Source organism: Impatiens glandulifera, chromosome 7 (assembly GCF_907164915.1).
Source record: "Impatiens glandulifera chromosome 7, dImpGla2.1, whole genome shotgun sequence".
Taxonomy (NCBI): Eukaryota; Viridiplantae; Streptophyta; class Magnoliopsida; order Ericales; family Balsaminaceae; genus Impatiens; species Impatiens glandulifera.
Window position 1 is genome coordinate 32,283,359 of NC_061868.1, and position 20,666 is coordinate 32,304,024.

Below are 20,666 nucleotides of genomic sequence, written 5' to 3' on the forward strand. Positions count from 1 at the left end.
AACAGTCCTCCTTCTTTATTATCTGATGACGAGCATCTTCGGATGCTTCTTCACTGAATCATGCCTCTAGTTGTGTATCGTCCAAAACTCGAAGATGCTTACAAAATTCGAACAGAGGAGAACTCTCTGTTTTCTTCTTCTAGTGACGAATAACAAGTCGATTCGACGAACATCAATTGGAGATGAGGAGTAATTTAATATATCTTAAATCCTTGTCTATGTTAATCCTAGAAATATCTAATCTAAACTATTGAAATTTTTAGGGTCACTAGTATAATAAATAATTGTGCAAATGTCATATTTAATATAAGCCAAAATAATGTGATCTAATGTGAAATTAAGTTAATCGCTTATGTATTTGTCATGAATATAAAGTGAGGATATCTAAGTGGCATTTCTAATTTTATGAAGGGGCTAAATTAGAAATGACCTAACTATAATAACTAACTTAATATTGGTTATATGTAACGGTAATGGTCCTATTTGAAGTACGGCCAATTCTCTTTTGTGTCCCCATCAACAAAGAGAAAACCTATTGATGAACTCACCAAATGGAAGAATCATTTCATATAAGGAAAGTTTAAAGTAAATAGACTAAATAATCATTTCATTCATGCAAAGTCTAACAAAGAGAAGATTCATGATCCAACAAAATAAGTTACTTCCGCCGTATTCAGATTTTAATTTCTCACACATTAAATTTGGATCTAATTAGTATAATTCTAACAATTGATATCAGAGCCATCCTAATTTAACTCATTATTATTATTATTATTATTATTAAGATAATATATATATATATATATGCATGAATTTATAGATAATTTCATGTTTTCGGATTACATATATATTGGTTGTGATAATTTCAAACCATAATCTTATGAATATATATTGATTTTGATAATTTCAATCAATTATGAAAATTTTAATCGAAAGATTATATATATATATATATATATATATATATATATATATATATATTCATATATTTTGAATTAAAATTAAATTTTATGAAGTCTATAATAGAGATTGACTATAGATTAAGAAATATTTGAATTTTACGGATTATTTTAAGATAAGATCCCTAAAAATGAATATTTGAATTTTATCTTTCATGATTTCGAAATATATGGATATATTGATGTTTGATAATATGAAATAATTGAGTACTGAATATAAAGATAGATTTATGATGTTATTTAATAATGTTTACTAGATTTATGGATATTAGATTCTCGTTTAGATTTTTTCGTTAAAAGATGAATTTTCTGATTTACTTTGATGATTAATTAAATATCATTAGGGATATTTTTGTCAATGGATTTATATATAATATATATATATATATTATAAATTTAAAAAGAGAATTAAGGAATAAATTTATTGTCATATATATAAATCAATATATAATAAAATTTTAATTATAAACTTTATTTTATGATTAAAAGATTAAGGTTAATGATTATTAATAAATTAATGAATAATTGAATTTCGGCCATAAAAATATTTAAAATTTGGTCAAATAAATCTTGAAAATTTATTATTTAATTCGATTAATATGAGACATTACAAATTTCAAATTCAAGAAGTATAAATTTCAAATTCAAGTAGTATTATTTGGCCTACAGTATAATTTTATTTTTTATAATAAAATAAATTATATGTTTATTTGGTAAATTATATATTATTTATTTGACTTATATATAATAATATGACATTTAAATTTAAAATAATGATATTATTGTTCATTATTTGGATTGTATTAATTGATACAAATAATTACAAAAGTGATAATATTTGTTGAAATTAATTCAAAACAATTTTGAATGCTAGTATTGTGTAATTTATGTGATTATATTATTTGACCCAAAGACTGATAATTAATTGACAGAATTGTATCAATACTTGTGATATACTTGTGAGGTAAAATATGTAATAATTATAAAAGTCTTATTTATGTGAATAATTAATCTATTCAAAGATGAATTGATTATTTGATATGTCTTATTATTAATGTTTGATCATTACACTAAAATACTATATATTAGCAATTAATATTATTGTCCAAAGACTTGATATTAATGTTGCATTAAGTATTTTGAGATGGGATAAATCATTATTTGAATTTAGTTGTTACTTAAGTTTATAATTGTGAGAAACTAATTTATTGAATATCCTAAATAATTAGGGGCTATAATTTTTTTATGATGTAAAGTTAAAGATAATTTTTTTAGACGAGATTGCAATATTTGTTTTTGAGGATATTGAGTTTGAGGGGAGAAATGATTTTGTCTTTAAAAATGATTTAGATCCATAATTCCTATTGTGGAAGATTTGATTTATATCTTAAGTGTTTTTTGACATTGATAAGGATTTTATTGATATTGATGATAATGTTTAAAAATCAAGAGTAACAAGATAGTATTGATCAAATTCATTAAGTACAAACACAACAACCTAAAAATCAAGTGTCTTTATGACAATCCAGTTTAATTGAATTACTCTCTAAGAACAATTTATGGTATTCGTTGCATATTTTGATATGGAGCTTCACCAAATAGATGTTAAGGGGTTTTTCAATAGAGACATTGAAAAAGAATTTGTTGCAATGAGACAACTTTGTGTCGAAAGACCAAATTAATATGGTTTGCAAATTAAAGAAATTCATCTATAGACTTAAAGAAGCGTCTCATTAGTGATACCATGAATTTCACAAAATAACAATTCTCTTTTTTGGTTTTGAGGTGAATTTAATTGATTATTTGTGTATCACACGTTTAGTAGGAGTAAACGTCTATCTATGGTTTTATATATGGGTGACATTTTGTTTGTCACAAATTTTGTTTGACATTAAGTAGTCAATAGTTATGAGATATTTGAAAAGAACTAAGAATTAAATGCTCACATATAGAAAAGTGAAAAGTCTTGAGATCATTGAGTATTCTGACTCCGATCTTACGGGATGCCAAAACAGTATAAAATCTATTTCGGGTTATATTTTTCGTTAGCTAGTTTTGTCGCTTTTGAAGAAGTGTCAAACAAACACTTAAGGCATCATTCAATATTGTAGCGGAATTTGTGACATGTTATTAGGCATCAAATTAAGTAATATTGATATCAAGTTTCTTGTTATGAAATAAGTTATACAAAGTGGATAGATTTCTATAAAATATTTATGTACAAATTCTGTGGTTATAAACTCATTGACAATGAGTTTATCGCCTAATGTTTTTCATGAGAATATTGCTCGTATGAGTATCATAGAGATCGACGATCTCTAACTTCAGTGGGAGTTTGTAGTTTGGTTGTCTTTCAGTTTAGTTATTTTAAAAATATTTATGACGTTTTTTTTTATTCTGATCAGAAATTAAGTATTATTTAGTACATTTTGTATAATTATGTTTAAAGTATGATCTCACTAAAATCAAGTAGGACCAGTTAAAAATTGACATGAAAAGATCACCTTGCATGGAATTTTTATTCCTCACATTCATGATATAATTTGTCAATTAATTGTAATGATTTATGTGATCATTATTGGGTCTAGTTGTGCTTAAATACAACGACGAGCTCTTTGGTTCTATATTGATATGCTTAATTGATAAAATTGTTTATACAACACATGATTGAGATGACATAAAAACTTCGGGCGCATTATGGTTGATACATTTATTTTTGTATATACGAGACCTAGTGGGAGATTGTTGGAATTTTTAAGGTCACTAGTATAATAAATAATTGTGCAAATATCATATTTAATATAAGCCAAAATAATGTGATCTAATGTGAAATTCAGTTAATGGTTTATATATTTGTCATGAATATAAAGTGAGGATACCTAAGTGGAATTTCTAAGTTTATGAAGGGACTAAATTAAAAATGACCTAACTATAATAACTAACTTAATGGTGGTTATATGTAAGGGTAATGATCCCCATTTGAAGTACGGAAAATTCTCTTTTGTGTTCCCATCAACAGAGAGAGAAACCTATTGACGTACTCACTAAATTGAAGAATCATTCCATATAAGGAAGGTTTAAAGGAAAGAGATTAAATAATCATTCATCCATGCAAAGTCTAAGAAAGAGGAGATTAATGATTCATCAAAATAAGGTACTTCCGCCGCATTCAGATTTTAATTTCTCACACATTAAATTAGGATTTAACTAGGATAATTCACTGAGACAATCAAGCAATCACATATTAATCAATCAATTAAACGTTCCACAGAATAAAATTAACAACTAGATGAAAATGTTGATGTAGTTAATGTAGTTGATGATCAAGCAATGTTATAATATGAGTTGATGCTTGCTAAGCTCGGTAGTCTTACCTTAAGAATACGTTAAGAATAGCACAAAAGTCGCCGATTAGAGATCATTCGGTCGTTTCACACTCGTTCCAAAGTGTTCTCTCTAGGATTTAGGAAAATGATTCACTACTTTAAAATAATGAGTATTTTTTCTTGCAAGGGTCATTTAGGGATTTTCTCCCATTTGACTAGTTACCGACTCAGTGAGTCAAAAGGGACGTGTCGCGGCTTGGACTGAGTTTTTGTCGAGAGAACTAAGTAAGTAAACCATCCAGCTGCATTCTCCAACTTGAAACAACCTGTTTTATGTCTTGTCCTCAAGTTAAGCTTTTTTAAAGTTCAAACTCTTTTCAGTTTTGTCTTCAACTGACCTATTCGGGAAGAAACTTCCACATGCTCTTGAGAATTATGAATTGAGTAGAACAAAAGTTATGAATTTTGAAAGTGGCAAATATCATCAATTTTATCTAGGAGCTAAGCTAGTGCACTTGGGTCACCTTGCTTGGACGTGGAAGACCTCTTAGACATCGAATGATGACATGAGACCAGTATCATTCGATCGGGTTGTGTCTTAACTTTCCATACATGACAAGAAATCTCTTTTTGAAGTATCGTGGCTCAAGTTATGATACTCTCAGATTTCCAAAACATTCAGAATCATTCCAATCCATCAAGCATTGAGGTCGGAATGCTTTTTAAAGTTAGGTGTAAGTGTTGGTTTCCTTCAGTCTGGTTGGTCAATTTTGGCACCAATTGAGCATGCTGACTCGTGTTGACTCATCAGAGTTGGTTCAGATTGAGTTTTGAAAAAAAATTATTTTTTTTCTTTTGGTCATAGAGCATTTTCAGAAAGTTGAAAAAGATAATATTATACTCAAAATTCACGATTTTCCGAGCTGGTCATCGCAAAAGTTTCAGTTCTTCCAAATTCTGAGTATTTTGCGAGGTCGTGTTTGGGCAAATAAACGAGCGTTTAAATAGTTGTTCGGTGCATTTTGCGAAATTACAATATTATACTCAAAATTTACGATTTTCCGAGTTAGTCAATCTGAAGATATTATATCACTTAAATTTTATGTAGTTTCAGAAATTGGTGTTTAGACCGTTTGTGAAAGGCTGTTATGAACCGTTATTTTTGAAAAAATAAATTTTGTTTTTTTATTTAGTAATCAAGTATTTTATATTATATTATGGATGAGCTTTATCTTTTAAAATTTTATAAGAATTAATTTGTTTAAAAAATAATAATTATTATTCAAATATGCAGTTACTTATAAAAAGAAATTACAAAATAATGTCAAAAAAAAATTAATGTTATATCATATTTTCATATTTAAATAATATAAAAAATTTATAATAATTAAAATTTTAATAAAAAATATTTAACAATTTTATGGTGGCTGTAAAATCTGTAACGATAAATAATGTTGAACAAAACAATCAATAACGATAGTAGAAGAATTTCTATTAAATATTTTAAACCTTCACTAAAAAAAATTATTCTTACTCGGAATGTTGAACTATGTCCAACAGATCACGTCAATCAAGAAAAAAAATGGTTTTAGAAACTCATAAATATTTAGAGGATTAATGTAAAAAATATGTTTCAATAACTTTTTATTAAAAAAAACTACCCATTCATTTATTTCCATTTGCTCTAAAAATAATAAAAATAAAAATAAAATGCAATGTTATAAAAAACAGCAAACGACCCATCACCAACTAAAAATATGTTTTAAATTATAAAAATTTAAAATAAAAAATTTAATCCGACCAAACAAAAGACTTAAACAAAAACAAACATCTCAAATCTGAACCACCAAACAAAAACGAAATAAAATAAAAAAAAAAAAAAAGTCATCCAAAGAAAGAATAAAATGACTTTTCAAATTATATTGAAATTAAAGTCATAAGAGAGGAACCTTCTGGAACATTTTAATATAATGTCTAATTTTGATATATATATATATATATATATATATATATATATATATATATATATATATATATATATATATATATATATAAATATATAATTTATTACATAAATTTATGTCCAATTATAATGGTTGAATTTATTTTTTATATTATATTTAAATTCCCTCAAAAATTGCATTATTATTAAATCATAAATATTGAGATTTTATTTTTTATAAATTTATTTAATATTTAATTTATATTGTTTAAATTTTATAAATATTATTATAAAATATTTATAAATTAATTTCTTATACATAAGTTCTTATTTATTATTATTACCTTAGTTTATTAATGGTTTAGACCATCCAAACAACCATAAGTACACATAACCCATACCAAACATTATCAAGTATTATCAATATTGTAAATACTATATTATTCAACCAAATCCCCATAGTTTAATAACCTACCAAACGGGTCTATGAATCTCGGCTCTATATATCTGTTCCTCAAATTCAAATTGCATCTGAATATTTAGTTTTAATTTGAAAATAAAAATCTAAAAATAGTAGTAACATATGTAAGAGCTTCCACACAAATTCATTAAAACTTCCAGAGACATGTAATACAAAAATAATTCAATATAAAACAAATTCAAATTTGATTTCTAAGCATTGTGAATACCATCCTGAATTTCCTATAACCAACTCCAAAACTAGTTTAGGCTGGAAAATTGTCAAACAACTCAAACCGAGTGGGAAAAACTGAAATCGACACCATCTATGGGAACAACGTTATCAAAATTATCAGGACTACCATAAGAATAATAAGAACAGTTTTCTGAAAAAGCTAATAATACCAAAGCAACACAAAAAGTAGTAATATATATGTATCATGTACAAATATTAAAATTTTCGTACATTTAAAATTTGTCTACAAGGAACCATTTCAATATGTAAACAGCTTGATTAATCATATGTCTACTCAATGATCCATTTCTCATGTGATTGATTTGCTTTAATTCTGGAAATCCAGTCAATAATAAGCACTCACCAGAGATTAGAGATTAGTGTGTTGTCTTTGCAATTGGTGATCTGGTAAATGCTGGTTTTCCTCCTTCATCATAGTTGAGTAGAGGTTTTATGGAAACTAAATATTTTGGTCAAGTGCCTTTAAAGTGAGGATATCATCCCGTGGATGAGCTTCTACAATCTTAACTTCCACTTCATCGCCGATTTGGACTCCGGTAGAAACCCACGCAGAAGCTTGAATGCCAACCTGCCAAGTGTATAAAATAGTGAATGAGAAGTAATCATGAGCATAACGAAAACCTAGCATGTCTTAATGGGCATCAAATTCGATTAATCATTTGTGATTGGGTTCCCTTTTAAAGTACTTGAGAATATGCACAAGAGAGAGGCTAACCACTTACAGTTTTTTTGTTCCTAATTAAAAGGAGATTATAAAGCTCTCCTTTAACTTACATGTCTATCTTATTTCCTAAATAATAGGAATTTTGTTTCCACTACCCTCAAGTTGGGTTGTCCAACTACAAATTGTACTTACCTAACTTGTTACTAAATCTTCAAAATTTTGATTTAGGGAGAACTTTGTTGAGAATGTCAGCCATTTTAAGCCGGGATGAAGGTGTAACTCAAGGTGAGAAAGTTACACAACCCTTTTCTCAACCTTCTCTGAGATGAAGTTCTTTTAGTATTCTTTGAATCCATATTCCTTCACAAATTTGCGAAGGCTAAAGTTCTATGTTCGGCTTCAATACTGTCTTGAAAACAACCAGTTGTTCTTTTGCTTCTCCACTTTACAAATAAGAACATCTCAATTTTCGTTCTTGGCTAACATTAAAGGGTTATGTTAGAAGATCGTTGATATGTCTCTTTGCCAACCAATGTATTATTCTTTATTGAGCCAATTTATTATGTTTGGTGTGCCATTTGGTGTGTCAACTATTTTGTAACTAAGAATTCTTGTTTCCTGCAATAGATCTATTAGTGTGTCAACTAGTTGCAAGCATTCTTGTTTCCTTTAATAGATTCAAGAGTACTTACATTGTGACACAAATATGCCCGATGTTGACCGTGCTAGTTCCATCCCAAGAAAGAATTTGGGATTTTCAAAATCTATTGTTTAAAATTGAATTCTTTTTCATCATCTCCGATGAGGAAGATATCGCCGAGAATTGCTATCTTCTTTCGACTTTATATCTTTATAAACAAACTGTGATCAATTTGAGTTACCTACCTAACTCGTGTTTAATCACAGATTTTACAAATCTGTTAGAACTATACCGAGTAATGAGGTCATTCAATGAATTGTGGAGTCTAGGAAAATTTCTATTTTTGAAGCACCTAGTGCTAAAGGGATTTCCATGTATAATTCATCCATATTGTCATTTACGAAGTCATTTTTCATAGCAATTTAAAAAAAAAAATGGGACAACAGATTAAGTATGTCACCGCAAACACACTTAACCATTTAACCAGGCGCAAAACTTGTCGCCTGACGGGCTCGAACCCAAAAACTTAGGGTTAGTATCCCCTCTTAATGTCGTTAGGCTAGAAGAGGGGATTTCATGGTCATTTGATGCAAAGACATGTAAGGGGTTTCCATGTATACTTCATACATATTGTCATTTAGCACCCAAGAACTTAGGGTTAGTATCCCCTCTTAATGTCGTTAGGCTAGAAGAGGGGATTTCATGGCCATTTGATGCAAAGACATGTAAGGGGTTTCCATGTATACTTCATACATATTGTCATTTAGCAAGTCATTTTTCATGGCCATTTGATGCAAAGACAAGTCTTAGTTTAACAAAATTTGGCAATTGGGACAAAACTTTTTTGATAATCAATGTCATACTATTCAGAGGTTCCTTTAGTCCTAACTTGCACTCGTGAGAATCATTTGGCAGTCAAAGGGTTAATTTCCTGCAGATTGCTAACACGACCCCACCGCCATGGCCTCCCATTTAAATCAGAGCGTTCTTAGTAGGAAGTAGGAATCAGATGTTTGGTCTCTTTGGCAGATCTTTGGTCTCTTTGGCATGACTTTCACTTGAGTCACCTTAGTAGGAATCAGATGTTTGGTCTCTTTGACAGATCTTTGGTCTCTTTGGCATGACTCTTTCACTTGAGTCACCCAGGTGGATTGATGATTGTTCCATCGACTTTATGTTTAACTTTAAAGATCCATTTATATTCAATTGCCTTGATAAATTGCAAATAGACCATGTTCAGGATTAAGAATAAGAGAGAGTTCGGAGTGACTGAAAGAGTGAATGAATTATTTGTCCGTAAGGCATATACCTCATCATCACCTCTAAGGATGTTTGAGTGCTTCACTAACATCTTTTAGATATGAGTTTCGTCATAGGGAGTGACATGCTCTCGGTAGTTGGAGGATAGTTTGTTGTAAGAGATGAAGTTTCCAATTCAATACATAGTGCATAATCAAGTTCCTTTCCTCAAAGCTTTTCGAATATCAAAATTGTTAGACAAGGTAAAAATCAATCATGTTCAAGTATCATACCTAAGTGATTTTTTTGTAGAAGTTGGAGTTGGTTGAGAGTTGTGACTTATGGCCCAATGTTTTTCGTGTTGGGTACCTTAATATGAGTATTCACATAATAGAGTTGAGCCTCAAAAACTGATGTATGGTTACTGATATTTTTGAGAAGTTCAATATTTTGTTCATGATAATTATAGAACTTAGATTTAAGAATGGACAAAGAACTTACTGGACTCGACAATGTTCAAGATAATTATTTCAGATTTGAGAATGGACAAAGAACTTAGAGGACTCATTAACATACAAGAGAGATCTTCTCTCACATTCACTCCTAGCTACATGATAATTGACCTCACAAGTCATACGACTCACAATCCACGTTCAAGCCTTTTTTATGTATACATAATCTTCTAAATTTAGGCAAGATTCCTAATCAATCTTCATTTCCTCTAATTCTAATTTTATGTATACTCTTTCATAATTATCACTTAACCAAGTTTAAACAAAATAAAACATAGAAATAAACCTAGAGATAATTACTATGAGTAAAGATTCCAGTCTATATAAGTTGATAATCCTAGAACAACGTGATTTACCTCCATTATCAACAAAGAAGCTGTTTTGTCTTTGATGAATCTAAGGACCAAAGCATGAAACTTTGCCTCTTTTGGTTGTCTCCTCAAGTACTCTAATACCCAATACCTTAGACTGATGTTGCCCAATTTCTTTTTGATTCTAACATTCATGTTCACAATTGATGCCATTCCTTCAAGCTGACCAGATGAAAAAGGCAAAGAGTCACTTCTAAGAAATGCCTTCACCTGTGAATGGATTGCATGGACAAGGAATATGCCAATTAGCAAATATAAGGTTAAATTTATTTGATCAACAAACAGGGTGGTGCAAAATGATTAGCAAGTTCACAACATTCCCAATTTTAGTTATATCTAGAACACAAGTATGTGCTTTGAAGTTGGCAAAGGAATCACTATTCACTAGTTCCGTACTAAGGAATCCTGAAAGAAAATAAAAATTGCATAAAACTTAAAAGAAGTTTCCTCAACTAGTATCTTCTTGTGCAAAGTAAAAAACATAAAACTTGATAGAACCCCAGTTATCCTTGATCCACTAGTAGTCCATTATGTAACGGTAGTAGTAGGTAATTAGTAGTAGTTGAGTAAGTTAGTAGGTTAATGGATTAATGGCATTGTTAAATACCAGCCTAGAGATCTAGGATTTGTAGAAATAATGTAGGTGAGACTAAGAACGGCATAACCCTGAGAGATATAATCCAGATTTAATAACTATTTCATTCATTACTCCAAATATTACATACTCTACTAATTATAAGATACTAACTTATTAACCCCCACTAACCTACATACTATCCTTGTACTACTACTACTGTTATAATTTCAAGCCACACATGTGCAACAAAAGTTATGGATTGATAACTCAGGTACTAGGATCCAACTGTATACAGTAATGAAACAAATTTGTCAAACAGAAGTCTACTTCTCCTTGAACCGGAAACAACAACAAAAAGAACAAAAGAAAGAAAATAACCTGATAATGTGCCAGAAGATCCATGTATCGTCTAATGGGAGAAGTAAACTGGACATAACCAGGAAGCCCCAAAACTCCATGGCGGACAGGCTTCCGAAAATCCATCTCAGCTGCACGCATTACCCTAACAATAGCTGAACTTCTAACAGGCCCTTCAGGCAGGTGAGCAAATGCAGATACATCAATATTTGATTGGGGTTGTCCCCTAAACGGCAAAGGAATGTTATTAGAAGAACCATAAGTGGCTATAGCTTCTCCACAAAGTATCATCATCTCCGAGACAAGTCGCATTGCAGGTTCAGCCTGATTTTCAACATATAGATTGATGGAGGGCATAGGGTCATCAGGATTAGCCACTTTAATCCGTGTCTCTATTGTCGTTGTGTCAATTGCTCCCTAAACAATTCAATAAAGGTTGAGAGAATCATACAACAATTAGATAGAAATCAATGACTTCTTTTAAAAAAATAAAACAAACAGAGGTGAGACAGGGATGGGATCAAACTAGGCCAACATAACTTCCAAGGATGGAAAATGAGACCAAAAATAACACACAAAAACAACCCAAACATCTCATGCAAACAGAATCCTAGTCCTAGACCAAAATAATACCACCTTTTTTATTAAATGAAACATAGTCCACGCAAAAAAATGGCATTTACAATGAGAGGAAAAGTAAAAAAAGATACAAGTCATGGCCTGTTTGGCCATGAGTTACAAAAGATGAGTAAAAAATGGAAGACACAAATCCCACAAGGGACTAAAGAAAGCTCACAACGAAGAGTCTAAAATTGATGTTTATGTCGTTAAAAATGTATTTGTTCTTTTCACCCCAAGTTGACCAAATGACAATGCAAAACAAAATTGTCCGGTCAAAGTGAGTGGTCGGAGATTGATCCATGATGCGAAGTACTAACATATGTCGATCACGGAACGCCTCATAAATCATGTGAGTAAATGTCATTCAACATGATGATTGTATAACAATAGATGGAATATGGTGAAGAAGCATCTCCAAGTGATCAACATGACTGGTTATTCCATTGTTGACTCAATAATACCAACTGTAATAGGATCGATATGGACATCCATGTGATATGTTGAAAATGTGATGCATCTCCTATAATAGAGAATTCAACCTCCATACAGTGGATTCCTTCTGGTTTCTCATGACAAATTTGTGTTGTCATTATGTTTGATCGTGGAGAAGGTTGTTGAAAGTGATTCACATGTGCAGTGCAAGAAAAGAAAGATAACTCTAATACACTGATATAAGAGTAGAAATCTAGGATTTAGAGAAATATAGTGAACAACTTGAGAATAAAGGAAAATGGCTTAAACCTTTCACATGAGAAATCCATATTCCACAACATTCACCATTCATAACCCGTCACAATACACCACTCCCTTATTTATATGTCACTAACTTCCTCAACTAACATAATTACAATATTAACCATATCACTATTACACGTATACCCTATTACATAACAGTAAGTATATTAGTGGTTGCAATATTTATTCAGTAACTACAATTTAACTCTTGTATTTATCTCCAATCTAATTAAGTTTCTAGTAGATAGAGCCATTCCTATTTTATAGATTAAATTTTGTCTGTTTCGCTCTTGAGATAGTTTTGCAGGGTGGTCCATTGTAGCATATTTCAATTTATTCCGAAATAATGAAGTCCCTTTATTTTCTCTCAATTTCCGCATATAATCTTCATTTGAAAACATTTCTTATGTCAGATTTCTTAAATCTCATCTGGATCATAGTTATCAATAGCGTATAGCGCTCAATAGAGTCAAAACTGCTCATGGCTATGGCGTAAAGCGAATAGCATGGCGAGGGCTATTTGAAAATAAAGCGTAAAAAAGCATATAAATATCAAAAATAAAAAACATAACAAAAATATAAGTTCAAAACATAAAACCATCAATTCTTAAACTAGAAAAAGTTCAAAACATAATCTAAATTCATTTTCATCATTTTCTTCATCAAGATCGAGATCATCTTCTTCATTTGAAATTGCATAATGCTCGACATCATTCTCTTCTTCACTTTTTTCATCGAAATCAAATTCATATTCATCTAAAAGATCAAATGTGTTAGATGTTCCTATTAATCTTTTCCCCCTAAACTTAGATGTGATTGCCTTCGAGCTTCCTAAAGGTGTGATAAAGTTGTATTTGAGGTCCCTATGGATTTCCTCAATGTATAATAAGCTTCATCAACTCCAATAATATCGGTTACATCTTGCCAAGTCAAATCATCACCATCATAAAAATAGTTATGATTTTCTTCATTTAGTATTATCCCTGTCAACCATTCATTGTCATCATCTGGTTCACTTAATATGATAGGATCAATGATGTCACGATAGCAATAAGAATAGAAAAGGAAATGTGGAAAGAGGGAAGAAGAGGAAAAGGCTAGAGAGTAAAGCAATAAGAGAAGAAAAAGATGCGTGCAAAAAAAAAGGAAGAGACAAAAGAAAATTTGAAACTTAAATAAGTGACAAAAATTTGGGGAGATGAAAAGTCTAGGAGATAGAAATTAATATTATTTTTTTGAAAAAAACGTCGCTTTTGGGGGCAATAGGCATAGTTTTCATCGCTATATGAGCTATAGCGACAAAAGCTTGGCTGCAAACTGCGTAGCCTATTGAGCATTATAGCTACATATGGTCGCTACGCTATTCGCTATAGATAGCGCTACGCTCGCTATTGACAACTATGATCTGGATTGGTCCAAAAGGAAATACATTTGGAAACTGACCAGTAAGGCACATGTTCATAAATTTATTGATGGCTCCTGTCCAAATCCGGATCCAGAAAGAGAAAGTGTTATCAAACGAAGCCTATATTTTCCCAAGGCCTTGTTTAGATTGGGGTTATTTAAATAACACGTGGGCTTAAATAACTATGTTCAGATTGGGGTTATAAAAGTTGGATTATTTTGGTGACAAGACTTAAGGGTATTAATAATATATAATGAAAAATATTAAAAAAAGATAAATGAAATTGAAGGTAGTTTGGTATTTTGATTGATATGATGGATGAGAGGTTGTGTGAAAAGATGGTAGGTTATTTGAAGATAGTCAAATAACCCAATCTGAACAAGGCCTAAACACATTCCAGCTCCAAGAAAACGGAGTGGCACATATGGATAACCTTAATGGTCAAAAAATCATAGTTGTGCATCAAGCTAAACCAATTTCATAAGCACAAAGAGAATAGCCGTAAGCAAATGAGCCTTCTCCTAAACAATAACATGCTTTGATAAAATAAATAATTCCATATTACAGTTTTATGCCAATACTTGGTGAAAAAAAATTTACTCTAAGCAAATGAGGTAACCTGTTGTTGACGCCAATGAAACCGGAGAGATGCAGCCTCTTCTAAAATCTTCAGTTCACCCTCCTCCTCTAAGTTCAGATAAAGCAGTTCAGTTGCACTATGGTATGTCAGCATGTATGTCGGTTTAATAATAGAATTCTCCACTGAAATTTCTGCAATACTAAGAGAGATACATGTGCTGTAATAGCCACTCCAAACACACTAAGAAAGAACATAGTACCTGTCCTAGCAGCACTTAGCATTCAACCCATCCGCATATATTTACAGGGGATAATCCTTCAACTATTTTGTGTGGAGGTATAGTAATAGCTAGTAAGTGATGTTATAACACATGAAAACAATACATGGTCAATTGGTTTAAGAAGTGATTCCAGAACCCTTCCCCTCGCAAAAAAAAAGGCTACTTCAATCCTAAGCCACAATTGTTAGTATGTACAGTACTTTCAGTTTTCTATATGAGAATATACTGTAGGTAGTAGGAATAAGCATTCTTGAAACTTCTTGTGAAAATTTCCCCATGGCTTATCACTAATTATAGAACCTATCTGAAAGGGAAGATATGCATATATAGAACAGTACACAGTATAACATGCATGAGCATATTCAGCATAGTACGCAACTCAGAACTGCATAGCATAAAAATGGCCACACCTGCCATCGGAATGTAATACAACAGATACAGTTACGGCTCTGCATCGCATTCCCTGCTTCAAGCTCATTCCTTCCATTGCAAGTTTCTCAGGGAACATTGGATAAGTGGCAGTAGGAAGGAAGACAGATGTTCCTCTTCTCAAAGCCTCTCTGTAAAGCATGGATCTCTGAGAAACAAATGACAGAAACTGCAGTTACAATTGTATAGTTTAACCTTTAAGATACCTGTCTAGTTTGCTACCAGGTTGAACTAAGCTAGTTGGATCTGCCACATGTATCCAGACTTGAATCCGGCCATCTTCCATCCGTCTTGCACTTAGTGCGTCATCCAGCTGCATATCAATCCAGTTATATCTAATAAGAAATATTTTGATTGGAAGCTGATCACATGAAAATCTTCTAAGTTTACCTCATCAGCCTCATCAACGTCAATTGCATAAACTTTCAGGTGAGTGAGATCAATTCTGTCAGCCTATATTAAGGAGTACATAATTAGAGTAAGCAAATGATGAACAAAGGAAAGTTACAAGGATACACTTCAGTCTTCAAACCAAATCATTAGCCATAAATTTATGCACATAATGGTGCAAATTGAGATGGATTAATAACAATCCAAAGGGGTGTAAGAAGTTAAGCTTAGCAATCTCTTTAGCAATAAATAGTAAAGGTTTGAATTTTATGGTACTAAGCATATTTTAATTTACTAACCCAGCATATATTCAGATCATAGAACTGAAATCAAACTCACTTCATCCAGATCAATAGACTCTAAAAGAAGACTTTCAGCTGCTAATATATCTTCATCTGAGTGGTGAGTATGAATGTTGAGTTTCAACAGCTCCAGATTGACGTGAACAGGGAAATACCCAATGTTGACAAGAAGGTCGACTGCCGAAGATGATGTCTTTGCCAGCCCCATCGCCTTCAGGATCTAATGACAAGAAACAAATCTTTACAAAGATATTAAGAGATTGTGTAACAGTAAGATGACATGTGCATTACAGTTGTACCAACTTTGAAAAAATGCAGAAATTTGAAGAGGCTAGGCAAGCACCATTCCAGCGGTCTTTTGATCATCATTTTTGCAGGCATCTATAGCATAAGCTTCAAGTGAATTGATCCTTTGATGAATTTTATGGTCGGTTTTCCATGAAGTTTTACTGGGCTTTGCAGATGGCGGCATTGACTTGGCTGATTTTAGTAACATCACAAACTCATCAAACTCCTTATCTGCAGCCTCCTTTAAAAGCTTCCTGTGTTTATGTTCTTCCACCTAATTTCACACCAATTCTTCTTTAAATATATTGCAAAGCAAAACCTTTAAAAATCATAATTATGTAAGCTAACACAAAAGTTTCACCTAAATATTAAGTAAGCAGACATAGTAGAAATGGTTTGCGACAAACTGCTACAATTGTCACAGACTTGTAATAAGAACACAACTTTAACCTTTCTAAAATGCTTGTAACATGTCATAATAAACCTAAACATTACTTCATTTAAATAGAAGAAAAATTGACACATCACTTAATCTCGGGCGCTTGTCGCCCATGGACTGTTCTGTGTTTTTGGCTCCAGTACTGGCCACGCTTTCAGGTGTCTTTTTCGAACTTCTAGAGTACTACTTTCTCATCAATATTATTATTCAGCCTAGTTACAAAGACCCCACAATTCTGTTTTATATATTTCTTATCATCCTGACATACCTGCAGTGCTGTCCTGGGAGCATAAACAGAACAAGGACCTCTACTCTCCAGCACTGTGAAGTAAATTTCATCCTTTGAAAGTAAGAGATGGGTGCAATAGCTTTCAAGAGGCTCCATACTACCAAAGATCATCTGTCAGAATGAGCTAAATCATTATATGAACAATAAAATATATTAATAACAATGTCGAATTATTTTACCTTGGCTAACTCTACAACTGTCACTGACTTGCTATTTTCTAGAAGCTCAATCCAAGCAAATTCAAGCAATGAAGGATCCTGTAGCATATTATCGAAATAAAAACATACATCAAATTATTATGGCCAAAAGGGGAAAATAAACATGTTTTCACAAAATGCAAGAAGAACCAACCAAATTATCTTGAGCTTTCTGTATGAAATCACATATCTCTGCATGGTCAAAATTCTCAACACCAGGAACAATAAAAGTTATTTGCTGTGGTTTAATGGAAGTTGTAACACCATGCTGCATCATCAAAACAATCAGATTAATAGGAACCAGATAGATCTTAATCCGCTAAAAGAAGAGAAAAATAATAATCCAGAATTCCTTCTAACAAAAAAAAAGTTATAATCAGAATCTAGCAACCTATTCAATAAACTACATTTAGGTCATTCTACAACCTGGTCAGCAACCATCCAGTTCTTCTTTCCATCAGGCTTTTGGGCAACAGCTAGCAATAATCTATCAGAATCTTTTTTGAATTCCAAAAGGAAACCTTTTTTTAGTTCCCTTCTCTCAAGCTTATCTTCAAGAAGCTGCCCATTGCTTGTTAACCCCATGCTGTACAAAAGAGCCAAGAAAAGTTCATGATATATTCTACTTGTGTGAAGATGTCAGGAGAAACAGTTCATAGAATTTCACTACAAAATGAAAGAGTTGGTTCCTCTAATATATAAGAAAACCCAAAAGAGAAACTTAGTACCTTGTCTTATATCAATTTTTTGATAGAAAGGAGGAAGATTAAGGTTGTTTTAGGCTTACAGACTTAAAGAACTTTCCATCAATCATTACATCAAACTGGTAGATGTATTGTTGAATTTTTTGGCTAATTCTAAGTCTACCATTACCTTAACCTCAAATGTATTGATGCATTGATTTGGAGTAATGTTTTCAGTTCTAGTAATACCATATCTAATCCAGCGGCCATATTCATTAACTATACTTTTTGAGAAGGAATTTTAAAGTAAAATCTCGTTTGTACAAAATGAATACATTTGAAGTCATTAATTTATCAAGAACAAGCAAAAGTCCATAGAAAATATAGCGAATTTCTAACAAGAACATATTAGTAAAAAAATGCGCATTTGTAAATGAACAGAAAGTAAATTACTTATTGCTGGCGCGAACTTTCTTCCGCTTCCGCATGTTCTGGAGCTCCTCCATAACAGTATGAACAAGACTTTGACCGGAATAATTTCGAGTCACAGCATGGAAATTTAAACTTTGCAGCTGTGAATTTGGGATATTGTAAACGGATTTGGTGATTCTTCGACATTGTAGAGCTGGGAGTTGACAGAGATGACAACGGATGGAAGCAAGTGGAGGCGACGACATATAGCGGAAGATTGAGAAGGTGTTCACGGCTGGAACCGCCATAAGTATGCACATATGTTTGGAACGGAAGAAGAAACATGTAGAGGCAGTTCCAGAGAGATTTGGTGTGGCTAAGGATAAGTAGAGAAGAAAGACCGCTGTAACTATTTCATACTCCAATTTGGGATGTGAGTCTGATTTGAAGTCGATCTTCTAAATTCGCACAATTAAGTCTGAAACTTGTATAATTTAACAAAACTGGTCCTCCTGCACTCCTGAGTTCTCAATATCAGACTGCATAGTTATTCAAATATTTCATGTGTAATTTTTTATTTTATTTTATTTTTTTAAGAAATTCAAAATACATCATTTAAATGAGTTTTTATTTAAAAAGATACTATAGGAGCAACGAATTGAAACAAAAACAAAATAACGAATCTACTTGACATGTTGCGTTGTCGCTTATTTTCTCGTCTTTTTTTCGCCCGTCTCTTCGTATTCTTCTTCTTCCATAAACGATTTTTCTTCCACAATTTTCATTTATCCAGAAACCAGCAAGTTTCTTCTTCCAGAAATGATTCTTCTTCCGCAATTTTCATTTATCTAGAAACGGCCAAGCTTCAAAAGGCCACGAAACCCTAGTTCATTGTTCTTCATTATGTCTTCTCGCATTTATTGTCGTTCGGAAATACTCGTTCTTTTGTCTTCTCGTTCTTCATCGCCGTTCAAAAATGGTAAGTCTTCAACACTATTTGTCTTTTGTCATTCGAAAGCCTATTTTTCTGTCGCAATTATTTCCGAACATGGTCATGTACAGGACCAATTGTTCCTGAACATGGCCATGTACAGGACCAATTGTTTCTAAACATGGCCATGTTCGGGAGCAATTAGTCATGTACATGGCCATGTTCGGGAGCAATTAGTCATGTACATGGCCATGTTCGGGACCAATTGATATGTTTGTATGTTATCCCCACAATTAATATCTTTTGGATTCTCAATTGTATGTTATTTTTCTTTTACATTAAAATATTAACGTTGAATGTTGTCCCCATAAATATTATATTACAACATTTTCATACAGTTACTACTTTCGTTTAATGTTATCCCCACAATTATTATCTTTGGATATGTTTGAGAGGAGGACAAAAGTGATGTGAATGAATATTAAGTCGAGACTAGATCATTCCATTGTTGTTGTTGTGTTGAATCCTACACTATTGTTGATGTTGCCTCATTTCCCTTATTTCGACCCATTTTGTTCATAACTCTTTCGATTATAGATTGTTGACGTTTGATTGGTGGTCGACCTCTAGCCCTTACTCTCACAGGAGAGTTGATCACTTGTGTTGGTGCAAAAGGTGTATGTGAAGAAGGTGTTAGTGCAGAAGGTGTGTGTGCAGAAGTTGTTGGTGTTGAAGCGGGTGTTATCGAATATACAATGAACTTTTCCTTCACTTCTTTGACCACTTCAGCCAAAAAATAAGTATTATGATCAGAGTAAACTGCAACCTGTTAGAGCTCTTGCATCATTGGAGTAAGATAGTTATACCGATTTCTTTCAATGTAACCCATATCAGAATCATAAATGTTATTGATACTTTGATAATCTTTTTCAAATCTTTAAGTCAGCAGTCCAATTGGTCTTGTACATGGTCATGTTCGGGAACAATTGGTCCCTAACATGGCTATGTCCTGAAAATAGACCGATATTACCAATATTTCACCTCGGTTTATCAAACATTACACTTTAGTTTTAAAAATAACATTAAAGTTTAGACATTACACTTCACCTTAAAAGAATATTTCAGTTTAAGTTAAAAATAATATTACAGTTTAGTTTAGTGATCATCTTTTTCGTGGTAGTCGTCTTCTTCGTAGTGGACTTCACGGTGGTCTTCTTCTCGGTGGTTTTTCTTCGCGGTAGTCATCTTGTAGGTCGTCGTCAGCTTCAAAATGAGTTTCTCATTGAAAGTGAAATCTAAAGCTGGTACTTTTGAGCTCTTTTGAATAAGAGAATGCTATAATTTGATCAAAAATGTAAAACATCGCACAATTTTTTCTCTCTCT

The 20,666-nt window shown here is 32.0% G+C and overlaps 1 protein-coding gene across 1 annotated transcript; it reads right to left on the reverse strand.

The window, feature by feature from the left end:
* Positions 1-7,097: 7,097 nt before the first annotated feature.
* Positions 7,098-18,737, reverse strand: LOC124944621 (ribonuclease II, chloroplastic/mitochondrial-like). The gene is made up of 14 exons (XM_047484920.1): positions 18,394-18,737; positions 17,684-17,843; positions 17,412-17,525; positions 17,240-17,317; positions 17,040-17,171; positions 16,388-16,606; positions 16,082-16,264; positions 15,743-15,805; positions 15,559-15,665; positions 15,334-15,483; positions 14,683-14,842; positions 11,324-11,719; positions 10,354-10,578; positions 7,098-7,510 (listed from the first exon to the last, which is right to left on the reverse strand). Exons 1-14 carry the CDS (start codon positions 18,669-18,671, stop codon positions 7,382-7,384), a joined length of 2,394 nt encoding a protein of 797 aa, XP_047340876.1. The 5' UTR covers positions 18,672-18,737; the 3' UTR covers positions 7,098-7,381.
* Positions 18,738-20,666: the final 1,929 nt, after the last annotated feature.

Bases quoted from the DNA above. Each gene is read 5' to 3' on its own strand.
- LOC124944621 (XM_047484920.1), bottom strand. From the start codon at position 18,671: ATGTGCATACTTATGGCGGTTCCAGCCGTGAACACCTTCTCAATCTTC. The intron at 11,720-14,682 runs GTTACCTCATTT...TGAATTGTTTAG, and splicing joins TTCATTGGCGTCAACAACAG to GGAGCAATTGACACAACGAC. The intron at 7,511-10,353 runs GTAAATCACGTT...TACACTTGGCAG, and splicing joins CTTCTTTGTTGATAATGGAG to GTTGGCATTCAAGCTTCTGC.